This window comes from Rutilus rutilus, assembly GCF_951802725.1.
Source record: "Rutilus rutilus genome assembly, chromosome: 6".
Lineage (NCBI taxonomy): Eukaryota > Metazoa > Chordata > Actinopteri > Cypriniformes > Leuciscidae > Rutilus > Rutilus rutilus.
This window is the reverse complement of record NC_140214.1, coordinates 19,519,275-19,538,443: the sequence shown is the minus strand read 5'-3', so window position 1 is coordinate 19,538,443 and position 19,169 is coordinate 19,519,275. Positions and strand designations below refer to the sequence as shown.

Here is a 19,169-nt window from a genome sequence, read left to right as displayed (position 1 = left end):
AGAGTGCAGTGTCTCCAGCTATCTCTTCCATATCTTAAGTTCAGCAGGCCATGGAGGATTGGGAAGAGCATAATTCAAAGCCAAGGCTAAAATTCCTGGGCAGGGTGTAGGGATGAGCTGAGGTCAAGCTCTCAGGAGAGCACAGCCGCGGATGCGTCTGACCTAGCATTTCTCAGCTCTAATGAGAGTGCAGAAGGGACTAGCTCCTGTCTGCATCACCACACCACCCATAACGCAAGCAGCCTGCTGTTTACTGAGGCTTATGCATCTTTTATAACCACGTCTAATGTGAAGAACGGTGGCTAGATGATACACAGCTGTATCAATTAAAACAGACCTGCTTCTAACCCAATGCAATTAACTGGATTTTGATCATTTCCTTGAGCATAGTTTGTTCAGAAGAATTGTTCTAGACTAGGGATGTGCAAAAGTGCATATTTGCAAAATCAACTAGACAGCGGGTTGTCAGAACAACTAGTCCACTAGTAAGCCCTCTATACTTTGGCTGGCTTAGAGTTATGTCCACCTGACTCCAGTCAAACTTGGTTCTTGAATAAGGTAATGGATACCATGTTGTTATTATTAACTAAAACTATTAAAAATCATTTTTGTTAATAGAAATAAAGTTTAAATAAAATAATATATGTATTAGATGAAAAACGTACAACTAACTAACTGAAATAAAGTAGAAGCTGAACTACAAAAATTTCTAAAACTTTAATAAAAATAAATCGAAGCTAAATAGAATAATTTAGAAAATGAAAAATTACAAAAACCCGTAACAAAATGACTAAAACATAAATGAAAATGAAAACTGATAATGTAAAAAATAAAAGTTATTAAGTAATAAATAACTTTTAATAAATGCTATAAACAGTAACATAAATAACCATACATACAGGGTTACCAGTCATGGGAAACCTGGAAATATCAGGGCGTTTTAAATATAATTTAAGGGATGGAATAATAGCTTCAATCTTTAAAAAGTCATTGAAGTTTCTATAGCAAATACATATAATTTTTAGAGGAGTTTACTCTCTGTGAAATTATTTTGAAAATCCACTATTTGAGGGAAAAGTTATGGAAAGAATTGGTCCAAAAGAGTGGGAAGCCTGTGCATAATTACAGGAATTTTGCTCACAGCAGGCAATTTGAAAATCGATATAAATGCATTACATTTTATTGAATTTGTTGTTAGGAGTGATGCTTTGATGGCTGGAGCAGCAGTACTTTAATGGGGATGAATTTATAAACATAACATCTTTCAGAGGGTTTTAGCATTATGACAGTTTGCACACCAAAGCGAAATTTAGTCTCTAAATTTAGTCCCTAATCAACGACTGGTTAGTTGACCAACTAGTCTTTCACAGAAGGATGTGCCTATGCATTAGTGTTAATGTTCCACATTTCCTGTCCTTCACAGTTGGAATGGCCAACCATCTACTCCCATTTTATCTCTACGCAGTGTGCTTTCCACATCTGTCAATTTGTGTTTATGGGACAATAACCTGCATAAGGTTCCAACCTGTGACCTCACAGTAGCTTCACTGGCACAGCTGTGCAAAAACACTGCGCTCTGCCCAAATGGTGTGGTATTGGGAAACCCTTTTCCCACCTAAACCAAATGTAAGATAGTGGGATGATAGGAACTAGAAAAACAAATGGATGTGTAAAACAGGTCCTCTGAATGTGAGAAAGCAAACATGCATGGACAGGTTTGTTGATGTGATGCACTTACTTTGAAGGATTGTAAAAATGGACCCATTTTCTGTAATGCTTGAGCTTGATGATATATTGGCCTTTCATTTTAGCTGTTTATCAACGCTCTAAATCTCTGGAAAGTTGAAGCTTGTCCTTCATATACATTATTTATAGAGCCATGTACACTAGTGCTCTCTGAATTTGCTTTCCAAGGTGCTATGCATCACTTCTGGCATGTGACGAACTAAAGGTCCCAAAGACCTTTATGTTTAGACGTGAATGTTTGTAGTGAATTTGGTTTCTGTTGTCACGTGAGAAATATTAAGCCAATTTTATGGAGGTCTTTATGTACTTATTGAAAGGAGACACCTATTTTGAGCTTAGATAATACAATAATGAAACGATGGCTGCACCTGTTTAAACATGCCTGACTCAGTTTGGTTGTCCTTCGTGAGAACTTAGTCTATTTCTAACAGAAAGCCTCTTTAAAGAAGTCTTTAAGAAGCAATGACAGACAGACTTAACGCTGAGGTATTTTATTTGAAGCAGCTTGTATTGTCTTGTCATTCATTTGAGACAGTTTTCAGGACATAAGCATTCAGCCAAATCATCAACTAACTACATTAAGTGCAATTATATTTTCCTGGTTCCTATTATGAATGTGGTCTGAAACTAGACCTAAAGTTATAAGGACAGGTTTGGAGAATAGTGTTCATCTTTAGGCTATTGCAGAGAGTGTTGTTGCTCTGAATGGCGGATAATACACCTACACGCACACTCTTTATTACTGCACGCTTAAGCATGACCACTGTACAAAGGCAGGTCTGGGCAGGGCTATTGTCTGTCCTTTTGCACTGGTTCAGTCTTTTGTTAATATCTGTACACTTGTCAAAACATAAAGCATATCAACATAGTCACACAATACAGTTTTTGTTTTTAGTTTCCTGCTTTGAAAAATTCTCCGTAAAGGTTAATCTTTTTTTTGTGACAAATATGTAATAAAAAGTTCCTTTTCATTAAATTCAAAAATCCTTTTCATATCCATTGACTTTCTTTGTCATAGAGTTGTTCACTTGCAGTTTTTAACTAGTGGGATGGTGTTCTGAATCATAGCGTCACGGACAGCTGGAGAGAAAAAAATGCAATCTAAAAAGCAAAATGCAACCAACCATATATTCATGCATAGTTATTGTAAAATAAATAGGCTTATCAACTTTTAAAAGGGAGGGGAAAAAACAATTCCATACCTTTTTTTTTTTTCTTTTTTTTTTTACTGACATCTAAGATTATACTTGTAGTCAAACGTACAGAATTTTGACACAAATTATTTGTCACTTGGTAGAAACTAGCCAAATTAGACCAATTCCAAACCCATGCCAAAAACTATGAACAGTAGCACAAATCTAAGAGAAAATAAACCAGAATACATTAAATGCATTACTACATTACTTGCAAACAAGGATAAACATGAAACATGAAAAAAAAATTGGCCTGAAACCAATGATCCAATGACACTTTTTGACCGTATCAGAGTCTATTTTAGGCACGCTACACTAGATAAGCTAAAACATGTCAGCAGACACAGTGTGGAAGCATTTCACCGTAACCAAAAAGGATGCTAGAGTAGAAATATGTAATTTGTTTGGCTTAAATATCGAGAGGTGGCTCGTTGCTGAAGAACTTTACTATGACTGGTTTAATTTATCACCCGAGAACACAACACCCAGAACAGCATACCTAGTTCAATTACCCAATTAGCCAAATTTAATTGCCTATGAGTGCGTCTCGTGAATCAGTATATCGTGTACGTGAATTCAGGCACTCGTAAGGTGAGTAAGGACCCTGGATAACTACACATTGGGACACTGATGGTGACATGACAAGCTCCTTGTTGTACTATCACTATTGGTATTTATGAACAACAGCAGAATTGATTTTTCTGACATTTATTTATTTATTTGTTATTTAAAGCACATTATGGTAAATAATTTGATTGCTACATATACCTGCAACATTTCAGCCGAGTAATTATAAATGTTAGCTAGATTATGTTCATGACCTGTCTAGCGATGTATGTTTATGCTGAAATATAATTAAATAACGGTTTGTTTTTTTCATCGCGTGTCATGATATGTATTGAGTTGGCTCGCGAAATTTATGTATTGCACAGAATTTCTGCTGAGGGTACATATTGAGGTGCATTGTGGGACTTTTTAGGGAGTGAATGTTTCAGTGCCCTGGAATGATTTTGCGATTGAGACGGCCCTTAAAATAGCTATTCAGTGTCCCAACTACTGAACTAGGGAGATGATTGAGATGCATCCCCAGTTTGCAGTTTATGCAGTTTATTTTCGGTTTTTGGCTAAATTCAAATTTAGATTTAGATTTTTGTAAAAAATGAATTATGGTGCATCACGATATGATGGTATAATAAACAAATTTGGTAATGTGTTGGGTTGCCACTTGATGTAGCATTACCAGCTGATGACCACCGTTTTACACCTGTTGTTTCTGACAACAAAGCATTACATACCCCCCGAAAACTTGCTTTGTGGGGATTGTTACCCAAATTCCCTCTGATGTGCTTTTTTGGTCTATCTCTAGATTGCAAGAGAGAGACTCTACAGCAGCAGACAGCAGCCGGGAGGCCAAAGCCCAGTGCACACTTTGCCTCACAGTCCCATTCATTCAGTCCAAGGCTCCATGTCTCCTCCTACACCTCGCTCCATGCCCTCCTCCCCTTCCAGGATGCCTTTAGTTCACACTGTTGCCATGTCCGGTGGCACCACCTTACCCAGGGACCGTCTATCCAGCGTGCCCTCCAGTCGCTCCATCACACCTTGTTCCAGTGCCATCCTGGAGCGACGGGACGTAAAACCAGATGAGGATTTGAGCAGCAAGAGCGTTCCTATGTATTCAGAAGCGTATGGTTCGCCTGAGGCCAGACACAGCGTCGCCTCTTCACAAGGCAGCCATAGTGGAGACATCCCAGATGGGGCAGCTTACATCCAGCACCGCTCCTCCATCAAGTCTGTCGGCGCATACGCTGATGGCCAGGATCTGCAACACTCCCTCTACAGACAGAAATCTCGCAAGTACAGCGAGAGTCAGCTCGCCTCGATGGGCTCCAAAACTCCACCTGCTTCCCCTCATAGGGTCAATGAGGTCAGAATGATTGACATGCTCCCAGGCCAGAACTCCCACATGCCCTCACAGGGTGTGGCAGCAGAAAGGGTATCACCTGTTCGAAGATCTTTCCGCAAGGACAGTAATGGAGCCGTGGAGGTGGCGACTAGGGTGAGAGGCAACATGGCCTCCCCTGTTTTCGCCGACCTTCCGCCCGGTCATGGAGAGAGGACGTTTCAAGGTCATGTGGCAGCTGGAGATCCTCAGAGGTGAGAGTGAATTTGGCTTTTTAAACTTTCTGCAGTTCATTGTGCACATGCTCCAGAGACTTTTTGCTCATGTCAGGGATACAGCTTACAATATTTGTACACAAAAATATTAAGCAGCACAAGTGTTTTCAACATTGATAGTAATAATAAATGTTTCTTGAGCACCAATATTAGAATGATATCTGAAGGATCTTGTGACTGGAGAAATGGCTACTGATAATTCAGTATTGCCGTCACAGGAATAAATTACATTTTAAAATATTTAAATAGGAGAGAGTTGTTTTAAATTGTAATAATATTACAATTACATAATCAGATAAGAGACTTATTTCATGTAAAAACTCTTGCAACTTTTGAATGGTAGAGTATATACTATGCTTTTCTTTGATCTTAATAAAACAAGGAAACAGTGATAATACTTCCCTTCCCTCTGATGTTGTTATTTGTTCAAATAATGCTTGAGTAATCAAGGGCTGATGGGGGAAAATATCAGATTAGTCATGTTGTGGTGAACTGAAATTGAGAAGAGGACAAAAGTTCCTCAGAGCATAGCCCAACATTCATATATATGCTGTTATTCATGCCTCCAAAATCAAAGTTTGGCAGAGTTTTGCCCTCAGAAACAGAGAAAGGCATTAAGTCAATAGAATTCCCCTGCTGGTGCCCATTTGAGCATTGTTTACCATTGGTAGCATTGTTTAATACTCCTTAGATCCACAGTTGAATGGCCTGCGATAAATTATGGAATTGTCTTTATTGACCGTTAGACTCATGTCTAACAAGTCTAACAAACACATGTGACTTGTGTTTTGCAGTGAAAGAATAAAGGCTATGGAGCAGCAGATAGCCAGTCTTACTGGTCTTGTTCAACATGCTCTAATGAAAGGGCCCAGTACAAATGCCAAAGAGACTTCTGGGTAAATGTTCACAGACACATTTAATCTGATTCATAAATGGCTTTAATTTAATTTGAATTGATATAATATGAAGATAAAAACAATATAATTAACTCATGCAAAATGATTCTAAAACTCACAGTTTTGTCTTTCTCTATAGTGACAAACCAGTAAAGGTGGGTTCTCTGGCACAGAATGATGGTGAGTAAACATAATTGAGAATGATGCTTTCTTTATTATTCCTTCTTGTTCCTGTGAATCATGACTTTGAATTTAATCTTAATTTAACTCAGACAGAATATGCCATATGTTACCAGAGCAATAACATCATAAATGTGTGTTTTTCTCTAGGTGTCTATACTGTAACATCATATAAGGACCCAGCTGTGCAGACAGACAGTCCTTCAGCACAGTTTCAGCCACCTGTCAGAGACCCTGCTTTATGCTCAATCCTCTCCAACTTCAGGAGAAACGTCACTGACCTCAGACTGCAGCTCCACCAACTCAAACAGATGCAGGTATATAGGAAATTCAAATGGAGGGCATCTGCTCTTTCTATAGATGAGTTTCTGATTTATGATAAATGTTTGTCCTGTGCTTTCAGTCAAATAAAAACAACAATTCAATAGTTAAGCAACTATCTTCACATATGTTTTGCTTTTAAATATAACACAATACCATGCAAAAGTTTGGGGTCAGTAAGATTTTTTTAAAGAAATTAGTACCTTTATTTAGCAAGGATGCAATTGATCAAAAATGACAGTAAAGACACTTTTATAATGTTACAAAATGTATCTAATTCAGATCAATCAATGTTCTTTAGAACATTCTGTTCATCAAAGTATCCTGAAAAACATTGATAATAATGAGAAATGTTTCTTGAGCACCAAATCAGCATATTATAATGATATCTGAAGGAGCATGTGACACTGAAGACTAAAGTAAAGATGCTGAAAATTCTGCTTTGCCATCATAGGAATAAATAACCTTTTTATTTTAATACATTTTTAAAATGTAATTTAAAATTGTAATAACATTTCACAATATTAATGTGTTACTAGATTTTTTATCAACTAAATGCAGCCTCTGAATCTTACAGACCCCAAACCTTTGAACAGTAGTGTGTATATATATGCAAACATATGATTATAGTAATGTGATGTAGTATTATAATAAATACATGGGTTGTAATAAACATTGGGCCAGAAAACAATTGTGTTGATAGAGCTTTGCTTTGCATATACAGCTGCAAAGCCAGGATGACATGAGGCTGATGCTGCGACAGGCGGAGCAGGAGATCTCAGAGAAGGTTTCAGGCACTGTGCTGCACCTCGAGGACACTGTTCATAGACAAAGAGTCCAGGTGGAAGAAGAAAGACACAGATATCTGGGCATGGAGGAGAGGGTTCTCGTGCAGCTCGGGTAAGACAACAGTGACTGGTGTGCTAATACTGATCCTGTTAAGACCTTGACATTAATTACCCATGAAGAATTCATCATGAATTGGTCATCTGTAGAATGTGAGAGACAGCTGTGGATGAACAGAACAAATGCTGCGATCTAGAGGGGAAAATCAGAGCAAAGCTGCTGCAAATGAGTCAGATTTGATGCTAATTAACTGCTCACTTCTATTCTCCTCACTAATTAATTATAATCCCATGTCTCCATTCAATGCTGAACGCATACTTTAATAAACAAAGATCAGTGTTGGTTTTTAATAGATGTGAGCAGAGGGGATTTTTTTTTTTACATCATTAGTGCTGTACTAAATTACAAAATTTCTGTACTATTATTCTAAAAACCCATTTGGTGTTGTAAACCTTGATAAATTGAAATTAATCATGCCTTCCTTGGGTGGTGTTTGTGATTGCATGAAATGACGCATTGAATAATCCACTGTCCCAACCTGTCTCTGAAGAATAAGGCTTGTGAAACTTTCTTCTTGTTTCCTATCACGATGAATGCCTGTTGTACTCATGGGGAAATATAAGTCAGATTGCTTCAGAGGGTGTTTGTTCAAAATGATTGATGTTAATTGAAATAAAGATGAAATAAAATATACATTTTGGATCAGAAACTTTAAACTTAAAAGCTTAAATGAAAATTTGAAACTGTGCCTTGGCAACTAACTCAAATAAAATAAGTACTAAAATTACTAAAAAAGGAAATAAATATAAAGTAAATTAAAGCTAGAAAGAAAAATGTAAGAGTATAAAAACGAACAATGACAATAGCACATAATAAAATGACTAAAACTTAAATCAATGAAAATATAAAAATAAAAGTGTGTGTAAAAGTGTAAAATATGAATAAATACTATACTAAATAACACTGCATGAAACAAACAAAAATGTATTATTATTTATTAAACAATTTATTCTAGTGACCAACATCTATTAGTTCATCATACGCATAATAATACCGGCTTATATTAGATTGTGTTATAGTGAGAAAGATAACCAAAAGCAGAACATTGTGCATGGAAAAACCCTTAAGGCACCCCTCAGGTAAATTACAGAAAACACAAACCATTTCCCACAGAGACGGTGCTAAACTATGATCTCAGAGCATTTGTACTGGCTTGCAGATTCCTGCATAGCTAGTCATGCTAAAGGCTTCTAAATGCAGGTACAGCTCACGATGTCCAGCTTCAGAAATTCACACTTAACCATTTCAAGAGGGAAGAAGTCAGAGAATCTGAGAAAGATGTAGGTTGTGATGATCCACTGAAGGTATTTGGCTGAGGGCAGACTTTTGTTGCCATCTTAGCTTACACAACCAAACTTCTCTGTATGTGAACTGTTAGTCAACAAACAAGCCTAAATCACGTTAAACAGGTTCAGGTTTCAGCCTTCAGTAGGACTCACAGTCAAGACTTGCTCATTACACAGTATTAAGTGTCGCTAAAAGTTGCAAATCTTGGATTAAATGCATTTGAAATAAATATAAACTGTGGCGTCCAAATGTCGGAGACTACGTTGGAAATATGGGATTTTTGTTCACTTAAACCAGGAAATGAACAGAAACTTTTGAGCACAAGATGCTTTTATCAAATCATGCTGGATATCATGATCATTAGGTTTTACACAAACTTGTGCAGCACGAGCAAAAAAGCAAAGACAGATACGTAAAGATTCTGAAATAAATGTCAATCATTCAGTTTCATTTTTACCCATTTTTTTTTTATACAGATAATATATGTAATAAAATGTTAATAATAAAAAAGAACAGAAGCATTTTCACTAGTGGTCTCAGACTTTTAGACCCCATTGTATATTCTGTAATTATGTTGTACTGTACCTCTGTATGATATTGTAAGGTAGTCACTGATTTCTCAACTTGCAATTTAAGTGACAGTTGTGCTGATAAATGACACATCCTCTGTTGTAACAATGTAACAGAGAGCTGGAGAACTACGTGGAGATGCTCAAGAAAGAATCCACGTCTGTCATGAACCATCGGCCAGTCACTCTGAAGGATGTGGAGGAAGGGGCAGTCAACTTACGGAAAGTAGGAGAAGCTTTGGCCACACTCAAAGGTGATTACATTTATATTTGTCCTGCCTGTGGACTTTCCTTTTCTAAAAGAAGGTTGGGGTCAGTAAGATTTATATATATTCATTATATTTTATAATCATTAGTCATTTATGTAGTTGTTATTCATTTATTCATAGTATTCTTATTATTTGATTTATATAATTTATTATTTGATTATTATTAATTTATGTCATTTATATTATATATTACTTATTTCTTTTCTATTGTTGTTAAATCTTATGATTGTGTGGTTTAAAGGGATATTTGCTTCACGAGTTGGAGATAAGAGAATGTCTCCATTTCATCGTCACATGACGATGTTGTGAAGCAGTAGTTTCATTTCCATTGTTTTTCCCTTGGTATAATAACACTTGTTGGAATTGTACTGGTCAGACGAAGTCAGAGCATTGAGTAATGTAACATCTAGACAAAGTCTGATCATTGAAACATACGCATTATTCAATAAACTCTGCTCTTTTTATTATCACCACTTCTGCTTCTGCTCTTCCCTGGCTTTCTCAGTTAAAAAAGACTTATATCTTCTGGCAGGGATTCAGCATCCGGGGTCGGATCTAATATATTTGATATTTCTGACGTGGAGATCCATCCGATCTAACGTTGTGGCACGATTTAACAAGAGGAACGAGAGCGAGTAGGATCTAGATGCAGCAAATATTTATTCAAACAAACATAATAAAAGTAAATTCAGGCAAAACTGATAAATCAAACACGAGAAACAGGGAACAGAATGAGCACACCAAACACATTGTCATGAAGGACAAGACTTGACAAGGAACACAAGAAACACTGGGGTTTAAATATATAAGGTGTATTTGGCTCACCTGGGAATAATCAAAGAACTTATCAACAACAACAACAAAAACTACAAAACATGGCAAAGAACAGGAAATAACATACAAGTCCACACAAGACCAGGGTAACACAGGCTGAGATCATGACAAAACATTATGCAGCATAACCGTCAATTTCTGAAGGATCATGTGACACTGAAGATTAAAGTAATGGCTGTTATATACTGTCTATGTAAAATTCAGCTTTGCCATCACAGGAATGAATTATATTTTAAAATATATTAAAATAGAAAACAGTTATTTTAAATTGTAACAATATTTCACAATATTTTTGGTCAAATAAATGCAGCCCTGGTGAGCATAAGAGACTTCTTTGAAAAACATTTAAAAAAACTTTTGAACACCAGTGTAGATCTTTCTATTGTAAACTAATGAATTGCATCATTTTAGGAGAGTTCCCAGCCCTGCAGATGAAAATGCGTGGCGTGTTGCGGGTGGAGGTGGAGGCGGTGCACTTCCTGAAGGAGGAGCCTCACAAAATGGACAGCATGCTGAAGAGAGTCAAAGCTCTGACTGACACACTCAGTGGACTGAGAAGGTGCAACTCGTGAACCACTTTGAATATTAAATCCCTTTAGAGCTTTGTAGTTGTTTGAAGGGTTCATTGTTAGGGTTTCTGTTTCCTGTAGATATGCCACCGAGAGCCACAACCACACTTCTGACCCAGTCCAAGTGAAGGCATTGCCTACTGATTCAGTTTTCTTTGTGGAGGAGTACAGATCTCCAAAACCTGTTCATGAGTCCCCCACCCCTCAACCAAGATCACCTGCCAAAATCAGCTGCTCGGAACCCGTGCCATCTTCTCCTCCTGTTACTGTGCACCGCATTCAGACGGCTCCCGTCAGCGCGCACCACTCCAGTCCCCCCCTCACACCCACCCATGGCAGGGACTCCCCCACTGTGGCGAAGGTCAGTCCCAGGAGCAGAGAAAACAGCCCTGCCCTGCGAAAGAGAGCAGCTCCGCAGGGCCAGGAAGCTGTGCTTGTAATCAGCACAACTGGATCCTCCTCATCTCCACTGCAAGCGGAGGAGATCACTGTCAACACAAGCAGGCCCATGCCTGAAGAGGTGCGGCTCATCTGTGCCTTTCACTTTTGATTGATTAAGATTGGTAGACTGGCACAAACACAATAATTATTTCTGTAACTATGTATTTATCTGCAGTGAACTTTCTCCTAATATACTTTTTTGCAACAAACAACGACTTCTTTTGGGCTCTCCACAGGTTTCAAAACGGGAGGACACGGTTCACTCTGCTGGACCAGAAGCGGAAAGGGAAATGGAAAGGATCCTCCAGCAGACCCAGGCCAGCCTTATGAAGGCCATACCTGACCTGGAGCTGAGCAGCCAGGTGGACAGCGCCCTCTCTCAAACACCCATCTTGCCAGATGAGGTGGACTCTCCACTTCCTGTGTCTCCGCTCCCTGGTATGTCTGTCCACTCATGTGTATCTGCATATAAACCATTCATTCAGATTGTAGGACATAAATAACACAAAACTGGGATCTGGGTAAATTACATAAGAGTGTCCATGATAAAGGAAAGGATACACAGAAACATCTGCCAATTTCTTCGAGAATTTAGTTTAAATTTAGAAGAAATTAAAAGAATTAATTTGATTTCTAAATGTAGGTCTGCAAATGTGTCACCATTCTGCAAAAATCACCACTTTGAATCCAAAATAAGTCATTTGTGTGATTCATGAAGAGGGGGGTTGCATCTTTGCCACCGTTTTAACCCCTCATGAGTTTGCATCCCTCTAAAAGTAATTAAAAAAATCACATTATTTTCAAAAAGATTTAAACGGGCCAAACTGTTTGACCAGGGCCCTTAGAATCATCCTAATCTTATCCTAATTAATACTAATAGTTATTAATTCATAAATATTTTTACGTTTTGCAGATTCATACCACATGGCATTTTACAACCTGAACTGCCTTGTCATTAAAAGTCAAATTATATAATATTTCAAAACATTTATTCACCTTGACTTGTCTTGAGAGTCTGCAGGGGTTCTCTCTATGATATAATTTCCTGTTTTATGTTGTTTTTTTCTGCTTGTGTGTTGGACCACTAATTTTTGGGTTTTTTTTTTGGCTGACAAAAGTTTTTTTTTTTTTTTTCTTACATTGCATTGCACCTCCCAGTTGTTTTAATGAGTTTTTAAATAATATTTGTTTAGCTGATTCAGGTGTGTTTGATTCGAGTTTAATCTAAACTGCAGGATTAATGAGGCGCTTTTTATCTTCAAACAGAAGCCTCACCACAGGATGGACCCAAAGCAGATAAACCAGTCCAGACCAGTTTGGAGAGGCCACAGAAGCCGACCATAGAAAAGCCCCACAGGGCTAGTGTTGACAAAGTGAAGCCCAACACTGAGATGACCAGCAAATCGCCTCCACCTCCCCCTCCACGCAGATTCTACCCCTCTGGAACTGGACTCACCACTGGACGTTCAGGAGAGGTTATCTTCACCAGCCGGAAAGAGTCCACTAGTGCTCAGGTGCGTGTGCTATTTCAGCTTCCTCTAATTAAGATCCATGCGACTCAGGCCTTGCTGAGCCGCATTCCCAGTCAACATGACAATTTTCATAATTATTATTTGAAAACAGCACATCTAACATGCAACGTACCTACTACGTGTTGAAATCACACTGCGCTATATTTTGCATGGGTGTGCCGTGCGCTGCACATTGCGTCCTGTTTTTGTGAATAATAATGACGGAAATCACAGTAGAGATTCCAGCTGCTTTTGTTGTTTTGAGAGACATAATGGAGGGTGAGGGTCGGTCACACTCGACTGGTTGTTTTGGCTATAGGAGGGTGAAGAGGAGGCCCCGCAGCCCAAACCCTTGCGTGTGCCCCCAGAGGTCAAGCCCAAGCCCCGCACCCCTCCTGTCAACACCTCCAGCTTACAAGATGAAGAAGATGAAGGAGATAAGATCATGGCTGAGCTACAGGTGAGCAAACCACAATCGTCCTCACAGGAGCCACTCACACAAAGCCATAAACGTACACTTTTTTAGCGTATAGAAGAACCAAACACAGGAAGTTGAGACATGTTAGAGGTGCTAAGAGACAAATATAGAGACCATACAAACATTAATGGTTGCCTCACCAATGTCAACATTTACACAAAAGCTTCAAAATGAGGGCACTATGGTGTGTTGGCTCTCTCAGAAGTTTGAAGTGTGCTGCCCTCTATTGTTGAGAATGGGTAAGATTTCCTATTAATCTAATGTCATCATGAATCCATGACTTTATTTTAATTAGCAATAAAAAGTAACAGTGTAAAAACTATATATAGCAGTAAAAAGTAAGACAATGTAAATACACTATATATATTCTGTTTGACATATAATTACACAAACGCAGGATGGAAAACTCCACCAGACATGGCACCTAATACCCGTAACCCTTACCCCTCCTCAGGTGTTTCAGAAGTACACTATTAAAGATTTACAGCCCAAATACATTGTCGATCTCACAACCCGTGAGCCCTCTGACAGTGACATGGAGCCAGGGCTTTCCCTGTCTTACCACACAAAGGTAACGGATGTGATGAGTGCTAACTCCCCGTGGCAGTCTCATGGCAGTACTCACATGTGCAATCGTGTCCCATAACCTCCCGCTCTGCTGACACTAATACAAAAAACCCATTCTGATATACTGACATACTGACGAACGTCAATGCCTGACCGTAGCCCCTCATCAAGAGAGGGTGTAATATGTTTGAATGTGTGTCTAACACTGGTCTGTCACTCACACTGTCCTGCTGAATGCTAATAGATACAGCTGTATAAGATTGTGTGGGTCAGAGTGACTGGGGCGGTGGAAAGGCCATTCAGAACACTCTGACTTCTGACCTTTTCCTTTTTTTAGCATTCAGAGTCCACTTTCAAAAAGGGCCAGATTAGCCATTCTAAAGAGATATAAAGATATAATATAAACAATATGTAAATACCAAATATTTTATTTCGTATACTATTTTTTTTTAGTTTTTAGAATATTTTTGTCCTACAGGCCAACAGTGTCAGGGTTTTCAAAACAGGAGAAGCATTTCTATGTTCTGGATCTTGGAGTGTCTATACAAAGACTAGATGCAAGTCACTTTCTCCACTAATATATTTTGTAAAAAAAAAAAAAAAATTCAAGCATGTATTTCTCAGCAACCTCTATCACCATCAAACATCTTTGCATGGAAAATGCTATGTATAACATTTCACTACTCCTTGTCTAGTCACAATAAAAACATTATTTAAGCAATGCTTGACAGCATATTGCAGTTTGCAAACTATGGATGAGACTTAATGTTTAGATTCTTTATGAAAGCTAAACAACTCTAGATGGCGCCATTGATCTGTTTTTTTTTTTTTTTTATGTGTCTCTCTGCATTGTACTGACTAGCTGGGTATTAATTTGAGAATGTAAATAAAGGTCTGTCACAGTGTAATGCAATGACTCTGTACTAACCAATTGTCCTAGCAGACCACCACTCATCTATCTGAAGAAGGAGCACTATCTGAAAGTAGGGAGAATACTGCATCACCTGGTTCACCTGGGGTAAATATAATTTGTTTTACTGTTTGCATTAGTTTTATGTGAGATTTAAGTGTTAGAAATTGTGCTCACTCTGTCTTTAATGTGTTGTCTGAAGTCCAAAGAATTCTTGATTTCTTTGTCAGGTCATGTATTATATCACCGGAACGTCAAAGACATCAAATGAGGGCACCTATAGGCCAGATGACCTAAAGGAGCCCAAGGAAGCAACATTTTCTACTTCAAAGGTTGCACCTAAGAATGCTTCAGACCTTTCCTCGCAGCAAAAATTGTTAACATCAGATGATTTATCTGTAATTTCACTTCAGTCAAGGCAATCAGTCAAGGAGGTCCAAAGCAAGCTAAACTATATTCATCAGGTGTCTTCTGGTCCACATAACTCTTTAAAGAACAGCCCTTTAGTTGGAAAAGAGCTTAAGACTGAATTGGTTCTGAAGTCCCTAAAGCAGGTAGATCCCACACCCTCTGAGAAAGTTTCACCTGTTGAGAAGTTAGAGCAGCAGATACTGTGTACGTCCTCTGACCAAGTCCCACCTGTTCTGGAAAAGTCAATAAAGCATGGATATCGCGCAACCACAGTTGAGGTTACACTTGTTAGCAAAAGTCCTCAGAGTGCTGAACCTCAAAATCACTCACCGATCCATCAGCCAAAAACGAATGCCTCATGTTCAACACAGCTGAATGACCATGAGAATGGGCAGGAAGTGACAAAGAGAGCATCTAGAAGTCAGGTCATATACACTGAGGAGGCCAGTCTAAGTCCAGACCTCCCAGGAGAAGAAGGTCCTCCTCCACCAAATAACATTGCCTTTAGGATAACTAAAAACAAGGTTCAGGCTCTGTCGACAGGAGAGTACCAACAGCTGGTAGACAGCAAGGGCACAGATGTCCAGACTCTTAAAGTGGGCTCAGAACCAACCCTATCTGGCCCAGATGACTCTGGATATGACAAGAAGCCGGTTATCATAATTTTTGACGAGCCAATGGATATCTGTCAGGCCTACAAGCGACTGTCCACCGTCTTTGAGTGTGAAGAAGAGCTGGAGAGGGTGCTGTCAGAGGAGAGGATCGATGAAGAGAATGAGGAGGAGGTGGAAGCAGAAGCCAACTCAGAGAGTCAGGTTGGTCAGGTTACACCCAAAAATAACGTTCTAGATCAGTGCAGAACTGAGAACAGTGTGAACAGTCAGCCTCTACAACAGCAGAGTTCCTTCGAGAGTTCTGCTCTTGAAGTTGAGGAAGAAGACAAGACAGAGTCTTCTAAAGATGTGAAAAAGAAATTCAAGTTTAAGTTCCCCAAGAAGCAGCTTGCAGCTATTGGCCAGGCCCTTCGTACAGGTAAAAAAACTGGCAAAAAGACACTGCAGGTCGTTGTCTACGAGGATGAAGAGGAACCAGATGGAACCGTGACCGTGCTCAAAGAAGCTAAAAGGTTTGAGATCAAGTCCCACGCAGACTCTGATTCTACCAGCCTTAGGTCTTCATCACAAAACCAGACTGGCACATCACAGAGCACCAAAGACAGAACCAAGGAACTCCGTAAGACTACGTATGAAACGTTGGACAGCCTTGACCAGACTATTAAGCAGCTAGAAAGTACCATAAGTGGCATTGGACCTACAGTGGTTTCCGAAGTCTCCCGCACAAAAGAAACAAAAGCAAAGAGAACTGCCAGTCATGCAGAACCGGAGGACGGCAGTCCCAAAAAAAAGCCGGCACCTCTAAAGCCCAAACCCCACCCGTCATCACTGCAAAAGAGATCCAAACCACAGTCTCGATCCTCCTCAAGCACGTCCACCTCCAGTTCCTCCAGCAGTAAACAGGTCTTTCTCAACTCCTCTTCACCCTTCTGCTGGTGGCTTGAGTTTGCTTTAAGAGCCTGACTTTCTAACCACTGACTTTATTCACCTGTAAATGTGTTTCATAGGTGTCTTCTGGTGAACTCACTTGGGAATACTCTGTTTTGAGGGCTCTGTGTGATTTCAGTGGACATGATTATGTACTTGATGGCCTTCTTTTTCAAACCACTCTTGTCTACTTTCACTGTTAAGACTTTCATTGAGGTTGAACCCATGAACCGTTTCTGTCTGATCTTTGCTGACTTTCCCTGATTTATTGTGGGATTAATAATATGCATGTACTGTGGTTGGGAAATTGGTTGTACATTTGAGCATGCTTCCTGTACTTTTCTGTCCCCAATCATGTCTACAAATAAGAAATCTTTAAAAGCTCTGTCCTCATTCTGATGTGTAGTAGTCGTTCGCCTCAGTCCGTCTCTGACGTTGTTTCCTTGTCGATCTTTGCAGAACTCTGATGACTCTCCTGTTTCGAGTCGGATTTCTTCGCCCAAGTCCCGCCAGCAGCCAGGTAGCGCAGAAAAACCCGGAAAGCCCCAAAAGCTCCAGGACTCCCAGAGGCAATTCCGACAGGTAGTTTTACTGTAGGGCAGCCCGTGTAAGGCATGAAGACACAGACGGGAAATGTGTTTGAGTAATTTTATTGTGGACACACATGGATCCAATATGACTCTTCCCCTATGCTTCATCACAACCAATTCCTTGTGCATGGTTATCATTTAAATATAGACACTTTTAAGATATATTTCTTCTTCTTTTTTTTTTACCAACCCATGCATTCCCTGGGAATCTAACCCATGACCTTGGCATTGTTAGCTACCAATTAAGCTATACAGGAAAACTGACTGTTGTCATCTAAAAATCACCCATAAAAACAAACACAAAGGATCTTAGATTGTAATCCCACTGTGTTGTTTGGGGAGTGATGGTTTATATTTCCATTTCTTTGGATTATGAAGACGTTTTGAAGAACTTCTGGCCTCTTCGGTCTGGTGGCCAAATTCATCCTTTTATTCCCGTTTCTCTCTTTATTGTTTAATGTGTTAATCAAACTGTGAGAGAAAAGAGACAAGATTACGCCTTTTGTTACAAGAGTAATATTTTTGTTGGTATTGTATTGTAATGTAGACTATTTTTAGAGAATATAGAGCTCTATATTTTCACGTATGTGTCATCATCCTACTTGACTTTCCATGTCTTCCGGCATCTTTGTTTGCAGGCTAACGGGAGTGCTATGAAAGCTGGTGGGAATAGTAAACATGCTTTCCTTGCTTTGCCTGCTTCTAAGATCCCAGCTTTTATACCTAGCTCATGGAAACATAGCTCAACCCATGCTCCTCGTTCAAATACGTCTAAGCTTACTAACCAAACCTCTTCCTCTTCTTCTAAGTCCTCAATCCCATGTCTCAGTCTGAGCTGGCCCAGCTGTAGACCCGTCTCGCCCTCACAGTCTCCCGGGCCTTCTCTGTGTTCTGAAGGTCAAAACCTAACCCTCCCTCCGCAGACTCAAAATGGCCAGTCCTGCTCTTACTCCTACTCATCCTCATCCTCATCCCCCTCTAGCTCGTACTCTTCCTCCTCCGCTGTCTCTCCAAACTCTTCTACTTCCTCCTCGTCCCCTTCCTCTCCCTCCCTCCTGTCTCCCACTGCCATGTGCCGGGGAAGTCGAGCTGTACACGTGTCCAGCTTCAGCAGCCGCAGGTCTCTGAAGGCCCGCAGTGGCCAAGCCGCTATCACACCAGCATCCTTTACCGGGGACATGGCATGAGCTGTCCATTTCTCTCTTTTGCTCTTTCTGTTTGCACTCATTCTGGTGGGATTTAAGGTGTTCTTCTGCAGGCCATGTACTTCTGTAACAAACAGAATCACTGATTTAGTTATGCCTGTTTGTTTGGGGTGATGTTATTGTCGTTCTGCACTTTCTCTGAAATCCAGAATCTAGAGCCACATATGGTGCTTCTGAATAATGAACTTTGTTTTTGGTTTATGTGAGGGATTAAACTTGACAGTGTTGGCTTTATATTTTATAGATGTGCATTTGTTTACTTACATGAACTATGTAAAATATACATTGCTTTTTTAGGGAAAGGAAATTAGATGAATACATTATATTTCTGTTTTTAGTTTTATCTAGCCATATATTCATATATATAGGTCCAGAAGTCTGAGAGCACATTGATTATTTTTATAACAAAAAATGATTAATAAGGAATCCTTATGAATATATATATATATATACTGCTCATAATATAATTTTAAATGAAACATGTTGTATTAAATATAAAAAATGCAAACCTCAGACTTTTGGAGCCCAATGTATGTCTATAAGAATTGGTTTAACAAGTCTGTGGTG

General features: G+C 39.3%; 2 protein-coding genes across 5 annotated transcripts in view; both read left to right on the top strand.

Annotated features, from left to right (window-relative positions):
* The window catches only part of LOC311292063 (sickle tail protein homolog), a 57,898-nt gene extending 40,349 nt beyond the window's left edge, over positions 1-17,549 (top strand). The window contains exons 6-20 of one of the 4 annotated variants that reach the window (XM_084411516.1): positions 4,306-5,096; positions 5,912-6,013; positions 6,153-6,193; positions 6,344-6,510; positions 7,239-7,414; positions 9,394-9,530; positions 10,791-10,938; positions 11,030-11,468; positions 11,626-11,827; positions 12,656-12,903; positions 13,220-13,360; positions 13,833-13,949; positions 14,889-14,963; positions 15,086-16,783; positions 17,267-17,549. In XM_084411516.1, coding sequence (XP_084267642.1) covers positions 4,306-5,096; positions 5,912-6,013; positions 6,153-6,193; positions 6,344-6,510; positions 7,239-7,414; positions 9,394-9,530; positions 10,791-10,938; positions 11,030-11,468; positions 11,626-11,827; positions 12,656-12,903; positions 13,220-13,360; positions 13,833-13,949; positions 14,889-14,963; positions 15,086-16,783; positions 17,267-17,404 — 4,620 coding nt within the window. In that variant the 3' untranslated portion in view covers positions 17,405-17,549. Of the gene's footprint in view, positions 1-4,305; positions 5,097-5,911; positions 6,014-6,152; positions 6,194-6,343; positions 6,511-7,238; positions 7,415-9,393; positions 9,531-10,790; positions 10,939-11,029; positions 11,469-11,625; positions 11,828-12,655; positions 12,904-13,219; positions 13,361-13,832; positions 13,950-14,885; positions 14,964-15,085; positions 16,784-17,266 lie in introns of all 4 variants that reach the window. The other 3 variants (XM_084411517.1, XM_084411515.1, XM_084411518.1) reach the window with 3 other exon arrangements.
* Positions 17,550-17,587: 38 nt separating this feature from the next.
* Positions 17,588-18,732, top strand: LOC311292064 (uncharacterized protein). The gene has a single exon (XM_084411519.1). It carries the CDS (start codon positions 18,051-18,053, stop codon positions 18,582-18,584), a length of 534 nt encoding a protein of 177 aa, XP_084267645.1. The 5' UTR covers positions 17,588-18,050; the 3' UTR covers positions 18,585-18,732.
* Positions 18,733-19,169: the final 437 nt, after the last annotated feature.

Coding starts and splice junctions, on each gene's coding strand:
- LOC311292064 (XM_084411519.1), top strand. CDS start 18,051: ATGAAAGCTGGTGGGAATAGTAAACATGCTTTCCTTGCTTTGCCTGCT.